This window comes from Pseudochaenichthys georgianus, chromosome 4, assembly GCF_902827115.2.
Source record: "Pseudochaenichthys georgianus chromosome 4, fPseGeo1.2, whole genome shotgun sequence".
NCBI lineage: Eukaryota > Metazoa > Chordata > Actinopteri > Perciformes > Channichthyidae > Pseudochaenichthys > Pseudochaenichthys georgianus.
In genome coordinates this window covers 3,044,406-3,056,580 of record NC_047506.1, presented here as the reverse complement: position 1 = coordinate 3,056,580, position 12,175 = coordinate 3,044,406, and the positions used below count along the sequence as shown (strand labels likewise).

The 12,175-nt window shown below is 41.2% G+C and overlaps 1 protein-coding gene across 1 annotated transcript; it reads left to right on the top strand.

Annotated features, from left to right (window-relative positions):
- The first annotated feature begins 559 nt into the window (after nt 1-559).
- chst7 (carbohydrate (N-acetylglucosamine 6-O) sulfotransferase 7) lies at nt 560-10,937 on the top strand. The gene is made up of 4 exons (XM_034081579.2): nt 560-1,008; nt 2,307-2,717; nt 3,283-3,773; nt 8,449-10,937. Exons 1-3 carry the CDS (start codon nt 646-648, stop codon nt 3,748-3,750), a joined length of 1,242 nt encoding a protein of 413 aa, XP_033937470.1. The 5' UTR covers nt 560-645; the 3' UTR covers nt 3,751-3,773; nt 8,449-10,937.
- The last annotated feature ends 1,238 nt before the right edge of the window (nt 10,938-12,175 follow it).

The following is a 12,175-nucleotide window of genomic DNA, read 5'->3' as shown; positions in this document are numbered from 1 at the left end:
TGCCTTATGATAAAAATACATGACTGACTAAAAGCACTAATCAAAAGGACTACGTATTTCTCTTCAATCTCCCACGATTCCTAGCACTACTCAAATCGGGTTACAGTTGGTGGTAGCCATTGGACCCTCTTCTCTAACAAGATTCTTTGATATTTCGGTATATGATATAATGGTTCACATAATTTTTCACAGCTAATTTAGCACAAGGTACAAGAGACAGTACAAACTATTTATTTTCTAACGGTCATAACTATTACAACACTGTTAGGGTAGGTAGTATCCGTTGGGCCGTCTTTTCCTTTAAGACTCTTTGTGAGTTCTCAATCTCTTTAGTTGTCGACTGTATAAGAACCATGCCAGCACAACCTACGCATTTTTAGGGCCTTTTATAACGGTTTTTTACATCATGTATTTCGCTGGGAACAAGTAAACGAAATCATCTGGTAGTTTTGTCTTTAATGGGGCGTGGTTAAAACCCACACACACTCCCCCCCCCCCCCCCACCACACACACGCACACACACACACACACACACACACACACACACACACACACACACACACACACACACACACACATATCTCCACTGCAGCTCACAAAACGCAGAACCTCCAAAAGGAAACAACTGTAGCCTCCGGAGAGGAAATGAAGAGGCGGTTGCACAAGAAATACCTGGTTTTGATCCTGGCATACACAGGTTTACTTCTGCTAATCCCCTACGTGTTGGATTACGGGGATAAATCCGTGCACCACAATAACAAACTGCAGCAGCAACAGCCCAGATGCCCAGATTTGGAGAAGCTTTGGGATGATAACGGTAACGCGTCGGAACAGCACGCCGTCAACAGGAGCCAAACTCGGATACACATTTACCTTCATGCCACCTGGAGAACCGGATCCTCGTTCCTGGGGGAGTTGTTCAACCAGCACCCCGATGTCTTCTACCTGTATGAGCCCATGTGGCACATATGGCAGGCTCTGTACCCGGGGGACGCTGGAAGCCTGCAGGTCTGCTTACTGTTTTTATTATTAGTGTTATTCCACTCATGGACATTATTATAACCAGTGTTACCGTGTCAACAACTGTAATCGGTAGCCTAATCAGAGTCTCAACATATAAAAGTAACCTGATTACTTTCCGTTACCTCAATATCAAATGCAATGCAAATAAATACAAGAGCAAAATGAATGTGAGGTTTTTCTACATCAGCCTATTGTGTAAAACACCGGTTTCCAACGTTACTTCATCTGAGAGCTACTTTGAAAAAATGAAAGGGGCCAAGAGCTACTTGCATCACATCGTTTACATTTATTCACATAGCACTCATCAGCTGAATTAAACTACTTTTGTACACGTGTGAAATTGCAATACCCAAAGTTTATATCACACATCTTAACTTCACATCAAGGTCCAAGAAAACGACAATTTCGCACATAATATTATGGCCCACAATACATAGTAAATTCATCACTGAAAACTCACATAAATGTCCAAGTAAAAACAGAACAATGTGACCGTAAAAAAGAAGAAACCAAGATATTTAGGTTAAACAATGTGCCCTCTTAAATTACAGTAAATGCCTACGAACGGTTTAAACATACTGTTTTAGTTGAATTAAAAACAAACTCGGACTTTTTGTTCAATAAATCAGGTTTCATTTACAATAAAGAAGAAGGAAATTAGTCAATACATCAATCTTGTAATCCTGATAGTAATCCCCCTTTTTAAACATGTACCAGTAATCTGATTACACGTTTTTTTATGTAACTGTAAGAGAGAGGAGCAGGGAGGAGAAAGTCTTATTTTACCCCTTACTCAAAAATAGACTGTGTCAATCACAGCGGCTTACCACCAATATGAATATGACTATGACCTTGGACCCTCACATAGGACAAGGAAACACCCCACAGTTAACGGGAGAAAATGAAACCTTGAGAACAGCGGGAGGAACCCTCTCCCAGGACGGACAGACATGCAATAGATGTTGTGTGTAAATTAAAAAGATAATACATTTACAACATAGCTAGTCCAAATGCTTGAAAATGCATGTGTCTAATAACAAGACGACGAATCCAGGTACCTCAAAGTACAGAAAAACCCATTCTAAATGAGATTTGAAAACAGTCGAAGAGAACCAGAAGTGGGAGGTAAAGAGCCACTTCTGGTTCTTTGCTTTTTAATGACCGTTTTCAAATGCCATTTCATAATTTGCTTTTCACTGCTCTATTTCTTATGTTCTAAATGTTTTTCTTTTTTGTAAAGCACTTTGTTAAAAAGGTGATATATAAATGTCCTTGTCTTGCAGGGCGCGGTGCGGGACATGATGAACGCCTTGTACCGGTGCGACTTCTCCGTGCTCAAACTCTACGCGGGCTCTCAGAACATCACCACCTCCTTCATATTCGGCTGGAAGATGAACAAGGTGATCTGCTCCGAGCCGCTGTGCGATGCTCACAAGAGGCACGACATCGGGCTGGTGAAGGAGGATCTGTGCGCAAAGTGCAAGAAGAGGGACATCAGAGATCTGGAGAGGGAGTGTAAGAAGTACCCGGTGATGGTGATCAAAGGAGTCCGTGTGCTGGATCTAAGCACGCTGGTTCCTCTCATGAAAGACCCGGCGATCAACCTGCAGATCATCCAGCTCTTCAGAGACCCGCGGGCCGTGCACAACTCCCGGCTGAAGTCCAAGCAGGCCCTGGTGAAGGAGAGCATCCAGGTACTAACGCATACCAAAACATCCCATGGCTCCAGCGTCTGTGTGTCAAGAGGTGCAGCTTTTCCTTTCAGGCTCTGGGAAACACAGCAGGCAGTGTTGTGGTAAATACCTGTCGTGTAATATAAGAGCTTTTTCCTCTGGACAGAACACAGGGATTTTAGCCGCTGCAGACCATTGACATGCACACAAACCTGTATACCCCACTACAGGCAGAATAAGGCCCCTTGTTAAAGTAAACCACCAGACTCTATCGAAAACATTTGTAACTTCAGCTTGCAGAACAGGAGTTGCTTGTTTATCTCTGCCCTCGTTAATTTGTGACTTTTGCTTTTTAAGAAAGTTTGTTTTGGAGTCACACAATAACACAAAATAACTAACTGATCGAGGCACCGTAAACAAAAGCATCGCATGCAAAACTCACTTCAAAACATAAAAACAACCCCTTCAGGGTAAAATAAAGCACATTTATTCAGGCCCCTTTTTAAAGTAACCCTCCAACCCGGAGTAAACAACAACAGGCTCCACCACATTTGTTGTATTATTATTATTATATAATATCTTGCAGGTGCTGAGGAGCAAGAAGCAGACGGATAAATACAAGCGGCTGCTGGTGCCGAACAACAGGGTGAACCGGGCCGAGAGCTACGTCTCCAGCGCCATGGAGCTCATCTGCGACAACTGGCTGAGCGACATGATGCTGGTGCTGAACGCCCCCCCCTGGGTGAGGAGGAACTACCTCCGGGTCCGCTACGAGGACCTGGTTCTGCAGCCCATGGAGGAGCTGCAGAGGCTCTTCCTCTTCTCAAACCTCACCAGCTCCCCGGCGCTGGACCGCTTCGCCCTCAACATGACGCACGGACACGGATACTCCTCCGACAAACCCTTCCTCATCTCCTCCAGGGACGCCAAGGAGGCCATTTACGCCTGGAGGGAGAGGCTGAACGTGGAGCAGATCCACCAGGTGGAGGCGTACTGCAGCGAGGTGATGAGGCAGCTGGGCTACGACAAGAACAGCGGGGACAAAACCACATGAAGAGGTGCAACGCATGGGTGCAGGTGAGCAGAGGGGGGGGGATAATCTGATATTTAACTGCTATCAGAGCAGCCACAGTCTAGAAATACTCTGTTACGTGTACACGTCCTTAATTCAAAATCTTGAAGTAGTCATAAAATACGTAATGTACCAAAAGTACCATAAACTACAGCAGTAAAAACATGCTTTTACATTAGTGCCTGAGCAATCACCTCATGTTATATCATATATTATAGTACAACAGACGTAGTGGACGTCTACATTATATTTCTAATACTTTAAACACATTTCCCGTATCATCATACTGAAGAAGCTTTTACAATGCAATACTAGTAGTAAAAGTACAAGTAGCGATGATGGCACAGGAACTATTGATTTATATATATTTTAGAATATATAATGAATGTACTGTTCGGTTTATTTTGCACTTAAGTTCTTGATTAAATGACAACATACTTTATATTTGTGAGGTATTTAAGTCACGCAGGAGTTTGCAAGCATATACATTAACATGTGATTGTTTCATAATATATATATATATATATATATATATATATATTGAATTACCAAAATATGCCAATTAGCTTAAGAATCTTACAAAGAGATCAATACAGTTTTATCTTAACCTATATTTTTTAAAGTATTTATTAGTTATATTATGCATTATGAATCTGATTGAAAGCAAGTTACTAAAGCTGTCAGATACACAGTGCAATAAAAAGTACACGATGTACTTTCCAGTTCACAAAGTGGATTAAACCCAGCAGTGAAAAAAGGGTTAAGATCCTCAGTTTGACAGCGAGACAGAACGAGCGTTTTAACGGTACGCTCAAGTTAGAGCAGGAAGTCGCTGTTTAACAGAAACCGCTCTGAGGCTGACCCCTGACCTTTGACCTCTCGCTGCCAATTGAAACCAGAGCGTGCATCGGGAGGATCCGTAAAAGATCACTCTGTTTTCCATTTCACCCGGCAGGCCAACCGCTCGTGTTCAACACATAACACTCAAACATATGTACACAAATAATAAGTTATTACTCCTTGAAGCGAAGACGAACAAAAGCAGGTTTATGCTGATCGAAAAGCTGCGAGGCAATTAAATTAAAGAGCACTGTTCACACACACGTCACTGTTCACACACAAGTGCCTACATGGTTTAGGGATAGACCGCATGCAGGCTGACTGGAACACTGATCATTTCATTTCTACTGTTTTCTTAAGATGCAGTTTATACCCCCAAAACATACAGAAAGTAAAGAACAAAATACAAATATTCAATTTTTCCTGAACAACGATACATGTACACACGAGTGTTGTTATGTCAGGTTCATATTTCTATTTATTTATTATTTTCTATTACTTTTATTACACATTTCCATCACCTTTTTAAAAAACATTTTACAAATTGTTATCCTTTGACTGCTCTACACATTTGTTTATCGTCTGTTATAATCTTTTATTTTGTACGTTCAGTTCAAACTGAAACTGAATATTACATTACACGTCACTTGTTAGACGCTTTTATCCAAAGCGACTTCCATACTCAACACTGTGGGCAATCCCCACAGGAGCACTTTGGGGTGGGGTGTCTTCAGGGACACAACGACATGCTGACTGCAGTGGGGTTTGAACCTGTGCTCCCCTGATACGAACACTAACGCACTAGCCCACTACGCCACACGCCTCCCTGAATACTGATACTTCAACACAAAATAAGACACAACATAATTTGATGTATTTTAGAGCCTTCTGCAGTTTCTCGTAGTGTTTGACCTTCACTGTGCAGAGGCAGTGTTTTCTTCCATCGGCTGAGGGCGAGTGTTTCTCTGTCAAACGTTTGCGTACACGTATACACAAGAATGATTTAGTGACGTCACAAACAGATGGCGAGCCCATTCATGTTGCAACGAGCAACTTTCACAAGTACGAGGAGGAAACCTTAAAGAGGCCCTACTCTGCTGTTTGGTGTGTCCCTCTCCTGTAGTGTGTTATCCAGCTTTGTGTGCATGTAAACGGTCTGCAAGGGCTAAAATCCCTGTGTTCCCTCTAGAGGGAGTTTCTCTCCCCCTTGCTTGAAAAGCTTACATTGGACTCCTGTGTTTACTTCCTAAACATAGTGACATCACTATGTAACACTCACGCTCCTATTGGCCAGTGCTCCAACACATTGTCTGGTTTCAGACGGAGGGTGAAAAGAGGTGTTGCAGCACAGGCAGTATGAGACAAATAAAGAGCTTTTTGAACATTAAAGCATGGAGACATGTCCCAGGAGAGACACTACATACAGACACTACATACACTATGAGCTGAATATGTCTCTTCAAGTCCTCGATGCAATTTTGGGTTTGACGTCGTCTGAACAGGACGTCGCACGCTCACTGCTTGATAGCGCGAAGGTCCGTTTGCACCGGTTGTTGAACAACATCGTTATGGGGAAATGCAAGTCTGCGTCCAAATGGTTGGAAGATAAGGAGGAAGGACAATCAATACTGTATATAGTCAATGTGAGGTAAAGTGTGTCGCCAAGGTAACCGGTTAGAACTCCAAGTGGAGATGAGGTCTTCAAATGTATGGAAAGGCTCTTAAAAAAGGTCTTGAAAGGAATTACATTTGACTTCAGGATTCCTGCATACACCCTGCTACTATTACTATTATTACCCTATTATCTGCTACCTGTCATGTAATGATGGACTCTGCTCTTTTGTTATAAGCAAGGCAAGACAAGGCAAGTTTATTTATATAGCACTTTTCAACACAAGGCAATTCAAAGTGCTTTACAAAAAATGAAAGACATTAAGCATTAAAAAAGAAAAGCCAATAAAATAAACATTAAAAGAAAAAATCCATGGATAAAAGTTACAGTGCAGTTTAAGATATGAATAGTTAATTAAAAGCAGCGACAAAAAGAAAAGTCTTCAGCCTGGATTTAAAAGTAGTCAGAGTTGCAGCGGACCTGCAGGTTTCTGGGAGCTTGTTCCAGATGTTTGGAGCATAATAACTGAACGCTGCTTCTCCATGTTGAGTTCTGACTCTGGGGACAGAAAGCTGACCCGTCCCTGAAGACCTGAGAGTTATAGATAACAATCATAACCTATTAATGTGTCACCGTGTTGCTGTTGCAATAGGGAGTTCTAGAGAAAGAGAAAGGCCACCGATAGTCATTTGTGTTGTGCGACTTTTGCGTTTTAAGAACGTTTGTTTTGGGTTCACCAAAGTCACACAATGACTAACTGATTGAGGCACCGTAAACAAAAGCACCTCCTGTGTCCTGCACGGTAAACTGATTTATTTAATGGAGTCTCGTGGCCTGGTTGTTTCTCCAGACTTCCGTCGTGCTGACCACCATCTAAACCGATGGTGAAGCATCGCATACAAAACTGACTTCAAAACATAAAAACCACTCCTTCGGGGTAAAATAAAGCACATTCATTCAATTCCAGGCCTCCAGCAGTGGCATTTTAAACACAAGTAAGACCACTGTAGCAGATTTTTAGAGCCTTTGGAGCGAAGCAGTCTCAGAAATGTTCCCCCCTCCTTGATGATCCACTGATGTGGTTTGATAGAGGCCTCATTGTTTCCTCCTGGCAGTGCCGCCTCCTCTGCTGGACCTCGGGGGGCTGGCAGACCCTCCTCTGAAGGGGGTCATTGTGCACGGCTGTCCATGACGGGGCACAGCTCCCTGGTTACCACCAGCTGTCAGCAGCAGCCTCTCCAGCAGCTGGCCGCCTGACGGGGGGGATTCATGTCTCACTGACCCCTCCATGACTCTGATAGTGCTGCAAATATTGACTAAAAAAAATTGCCAGAACAACTACGGTTGAGAGTATGGAGGAAATCACATATCATGATCTTTTTTTAAGTATTTTAATCTTTTTATTTGTTTTTTTGCAGACATGGTACTTTCAGCACATTATACAAAGTACAGGACAATGTGTCTGTTAAAGGAAATGGCTTCAGTAATGTGGATTTATGGGTAAAGTGAAATATTAGTACAGTTCAAATAGTTTTCAGTTCAAATATAAGAACTGTCGTGCAGCTTTTAAAGCCAGAAAAATACAATTTAGAAAATATTACTATATGATCAAATCAAGTGTATGTCTTGTTGCATATTAATGTATCACTTAAATATTCATATCTGTTGCCCAGCTCCAGACACAGCTTCTCAAAATCTAATGGGACATCGTCAACAATCTTAAATCAGGCTGTTGTTTGGTCTATAAAAGGTCACATTTGCCCGTTTTGTCCAAACTAGAGTTAAAAATCCCAAAACAATAATAGGTTGCAAAGTATTTCTTCAAACTGTTATATTTGTTGAACTTCAATCCCAAAAAGAAGAGCAGCAAGTGATTTAATTATTGTTTAGTCAATGAAACGTCTAAAAATGGCCGTACATATTTCACAGTAAAACTTGTTACGGCCAAAATCAAACATTTTGTTTTGTTTACAATGATTTGACCGAGAGTAGAATAGTATTGTTTAATTTGAGAGGCTGTGATCGGAGAATATTGCATTTCCTTCACTATATCTGCTTGAAAAATGACTAAATCTGTGAAGATAAATGTTCCGGCTTTAGACTCACTGATGGAGCTATTGATGGAGATCTCATCAATCATATTGACAGTTATTTTCAGTGTGCAGCTGTAAACTATATCCTGAAGAATGTATTTAAATCCTCAGTTGACTCTTTATTTTCTCTTGCAGGGGCCTGGTGTTCAGCGCTGAAGGCAGAAGGTGGAATAAGAAAACGGGCAGCAGGAATGTGCTCCGCTGGGAGAGTCGAGCCCTACAGACGAGGAGGCTCGACGAACTGCGGGAAAAACAAGGGGAGCAGAGGAACTGAAGAACGGGGGAGAAGGCCGCTTATTTTGGCAGTGTTACATGTTTAACACCTTTCAGACAGAGAGGGTGTGGGAGGAGGAATAAACGCTGGCCAGCCTCCACCCTTCTGTCCTTTTTAGTAGCACTAATCCTCCTCAAATCCCCGGCAGCCGAGTGCCATAAAAATCCCGAGATGGCGACGTCGGAGCGGGGGGTGCGGAGAGTCGGTTCTCTCTCACCTGCGAGGCTTATCGCGCAGACAGTGCGGTAATCTGCAGCATTACTGACACTTCGCTGTAGCTGGCTCTCTAACAATGCCAATGAAGTGCTTTGAAAGAAGAAACTACAGTATGTGTGTGGAAAAAAGAGGCCGGACTGAGGAGCCGGCGTCCCCCCCCCTCACCCCCCGGCCCCTGAGGAATCCAGACACCTACAGCACCCCGCTGACAAAACACTCACGACGTCACGAGAGTGTGAAATCCTCTAATATCACACGGACGTGTCTGGAGGAACTTTCCGAGCAACGTTTTCACAAACACACGGTACTGATTCTTACTGTTTTTATAGTTTTTATCTATAATGTTTAAAAAATGCTGCGACATGCCTCTGGGTTAAAGATGGAGGAAGTGTTCCAGCATCAACGTGTTCAACTTCAGAAGTTGGTTCTGTAATGGTTCTGCGGGGGAACCCTGCAAGAAATAACTTTTAGATTATTTAAACTCACCTCAATGTTTGTAAAAAATAGAAAAGAGAAACATGTGTGTTATTGCTATTCATTGGGAGGAACCTTAAACAATATGTAATCTTCTCTCAATCAATGGTGGTACAGGAATGAGTCCTAAAACCCTGAGCATGTTAGCGTTACTGAAGCTTCTATGTGTCCTAAGAGTGGTGTCTAAATGAGACAACTAAACGTCATCTTGCCGACCATTAGCCGCCTTTAGCTTAGCGGTGGTGTCGTTTTTTATAGCCTAATGTTAGCTTTTTAATTGTTTTTACTACTTCATGGTTAAGGACAGTAAATAAATCAGTTGGATGTCGGAGTTTCTCCCTTTACGCTGTTCGGCCGCTGCTGACGTTTTTACAGTTTTGTTTTTTTTGACATCATTGAGGTTTTTATTAGAAGCCAAATTATCCGCAAAGGTATGGAAGCCCATTTCCGCCACTTGAAAAAAATAAAATCCCCATGAAAAGTCATAATTATGAGATAAAAAAAGTCGAAATAATGAGATAAAAAGTCATAATTATGAGATAAAAAGTCATAATATTGAGATAAAAAGTCATAATAATGAGATAAAAAGTCATAATTATGAGATAAGAAGTGCGCATGCGCTGCAGTGGCGCTGTCTTTAAAGGTCCCTTCATCACCTTGCTGCTCTCCACCATGCAAACGGCATCTAGTCCTAAGGTAACTATTACAGGTGACTTTTGTAAATGTTAGATGTTACATATAGCCTATATTGCAGCTAAACTACAACAATGCAGTTTATAGCTTTGACATTACCTGTTATGAATATAATATAATATATATGCCTATAGTTTTGTGGTAACGTTCACGGGTTAGAGTTAGGCTAGCAACTCACAGCAGCAGTATGCCTACACTATTGTCATTAGTGGCGTGAACGTTACCACAAAACTATAGGCATATATATTATAGTTCATAACAGGTAATGTCAAAGCTATGAACTGCATTGTTGTAGTTTAGCTTAGTTTATTATGACTTTTTATCTCATTATTATGACTTTTTATCTCATTATTTCGACTTTTTTATCTCATAATTATAACTTTTCATGGGGATTTTATTTTTTTCAAGTGGCGGAAATGGGCTTCCATACAAAGGTCTCCTACTCTGCAGAACAAATATTCTATGGTACCGCTACAAGCTAAAGGACGTTTTCCAGCATCCACGTGTTCAACTTCAAAAGTTGGTTCTGTAATGGTTCTGGGGGGGAAACCTGCAAGAAATAATGTTTAGATTATTTAAACTGACCTCAATAAAGAGTTTGTAAAAACTAGAAAAGAGAAACATGTGTGTTATTGCTATTCATTGGGAGGAACCTTAAACACACTAATATTGTTATTTAATGTAATGTAGTGGGGCAGGAATGAGTCCAAAAACCCTGAAATGAGTCAGCAGGTCTGTGGTTAGCTTTACGCTGAAGCTTCTATGTCCTAAGAGCGGCGGTCTAAATTAGATCCTTCCGAACATAAGCTGCATTTAGCTTAGCAGTGGTGTAGTTTCTTTATAGCCAAACGTTAGATTATTACTTATTTTTACTACTTCATGGTTAAGGAGGTTTTAAAGCGGTAAAAGTATCAGTTTGATGTTTAAAATCAGAGTGTCTCCCTTCATGCTGTTCGGCCGCTGCTGACGTTTTTGCAGCCAAGTTCTCCTATAACTACAGATCCAGAAGTCATTGAGGTTTTTTTATCAGAAGACAAATTATCTGCAAAGGTCTCCTACTCTGCAAAACAAATGTTCTATGGTATGAGAACCGCTACAAGCTATAGGCTAGCGTTTGCTCAGTTAGCTCCTCAGATCAAAACCCTTCTTTCGGTTAAAAGCACCAAAGTGTGTATGGTAAAGTCGTGGCTAAAATCTGGATAAAAAGTCTGATGAAATCTTCTGACAGCTGAAGCATGCTCAAAGGGAAAACAATGCCAGTACAGGAGACAAGAGGAAACGTTACCTTCCTTTCACTGAAACTATACAATACTACTAAATATATAACATACAGCTATAGTCGTTTTGAATGCAGACATGTTTCATATTATCTTTTGATGTATTGGCTGAGTTATAGAAGGGTCTAAAACATCTGCATTAGGTTACATGGCTCTTTCACTGTTGATTGGTATGCATGGGTAACTATTTTGAAATTTGAATGTAGTCTGGTCACCGGCTGAGATATGAATACAATACGGACCTGCGGGGATTCAATTCAAGTATTAACACCTTATAGTTTAAAGTAAAAAAAAAAATACAAAGGGTTTGAATGGAAATTAGTGTAACTGCAATCTGACTAAATACTGCATTCTGGGGCAAGAAAATACATGCACATGGACAGAAAACATTCAAAACACCCATTTAGGAGTATGTCTAAGTATGTCTTGTGTATGTAGATTTCTCCTAAATTCACAAAATTAGCATTAGAAAAAGCTTAATTTGCAAATGGACATACTATTTATTTCAGAAAGAATTGTCTTAATGTCAGTAATGGAATGGGAAAGTTTCACGGTGATATAATTGGGTACATTTCAACCCTATCCCCTCCCCTCAACCGTAAAGAATGCAAAACAAATATTATCCCAAACGGGTGACTCGTCATTTTTATTGACATGCAGACCATGGTAGGTGGAACCAGTTGCTGCAAGGACAACAGGTGCACACATTAACAGTTGAGCTACATCTCATATTTATCCGGTACAGAGTGCATGTAAATATAGCAGCAAGACAACTGACAGCACAACAGTCTGGAGATAGACACACATGAAGGTTAAATACGTCCCGCCGGTGTCCTCTGCTCGAGGTAAAGTGCCAAAAACTCTGCGTCTTTATTTATCTGCAGCCAACAGGGTTCATTCATCTGTGAGGGTCTTTTTCTGCATGTTG

Coding starts and splice junctions, on each gene's coding strand:
- chst7 (XM_034081579.2), top strand. CDS start 646: ATGAAGAGGCGGTTGCACAAGAAATACCTGGTTTTGATCCTGGCATAC. Junction 1,009..2,306: donor GGGACGCTGGAAGCCTGCAG/GTCTGCTTACTG, acceptor CTTGTCTTGCAG/GGCGCGGTGCGGGACATGAT. Junction 2,718..3,282: donor TGGTGAAGGAGAGCATCCAG/GTACTAACGCAT, acceptor AATATCTTGCAG/GTGCTGAGGAGCAAGAAGCA.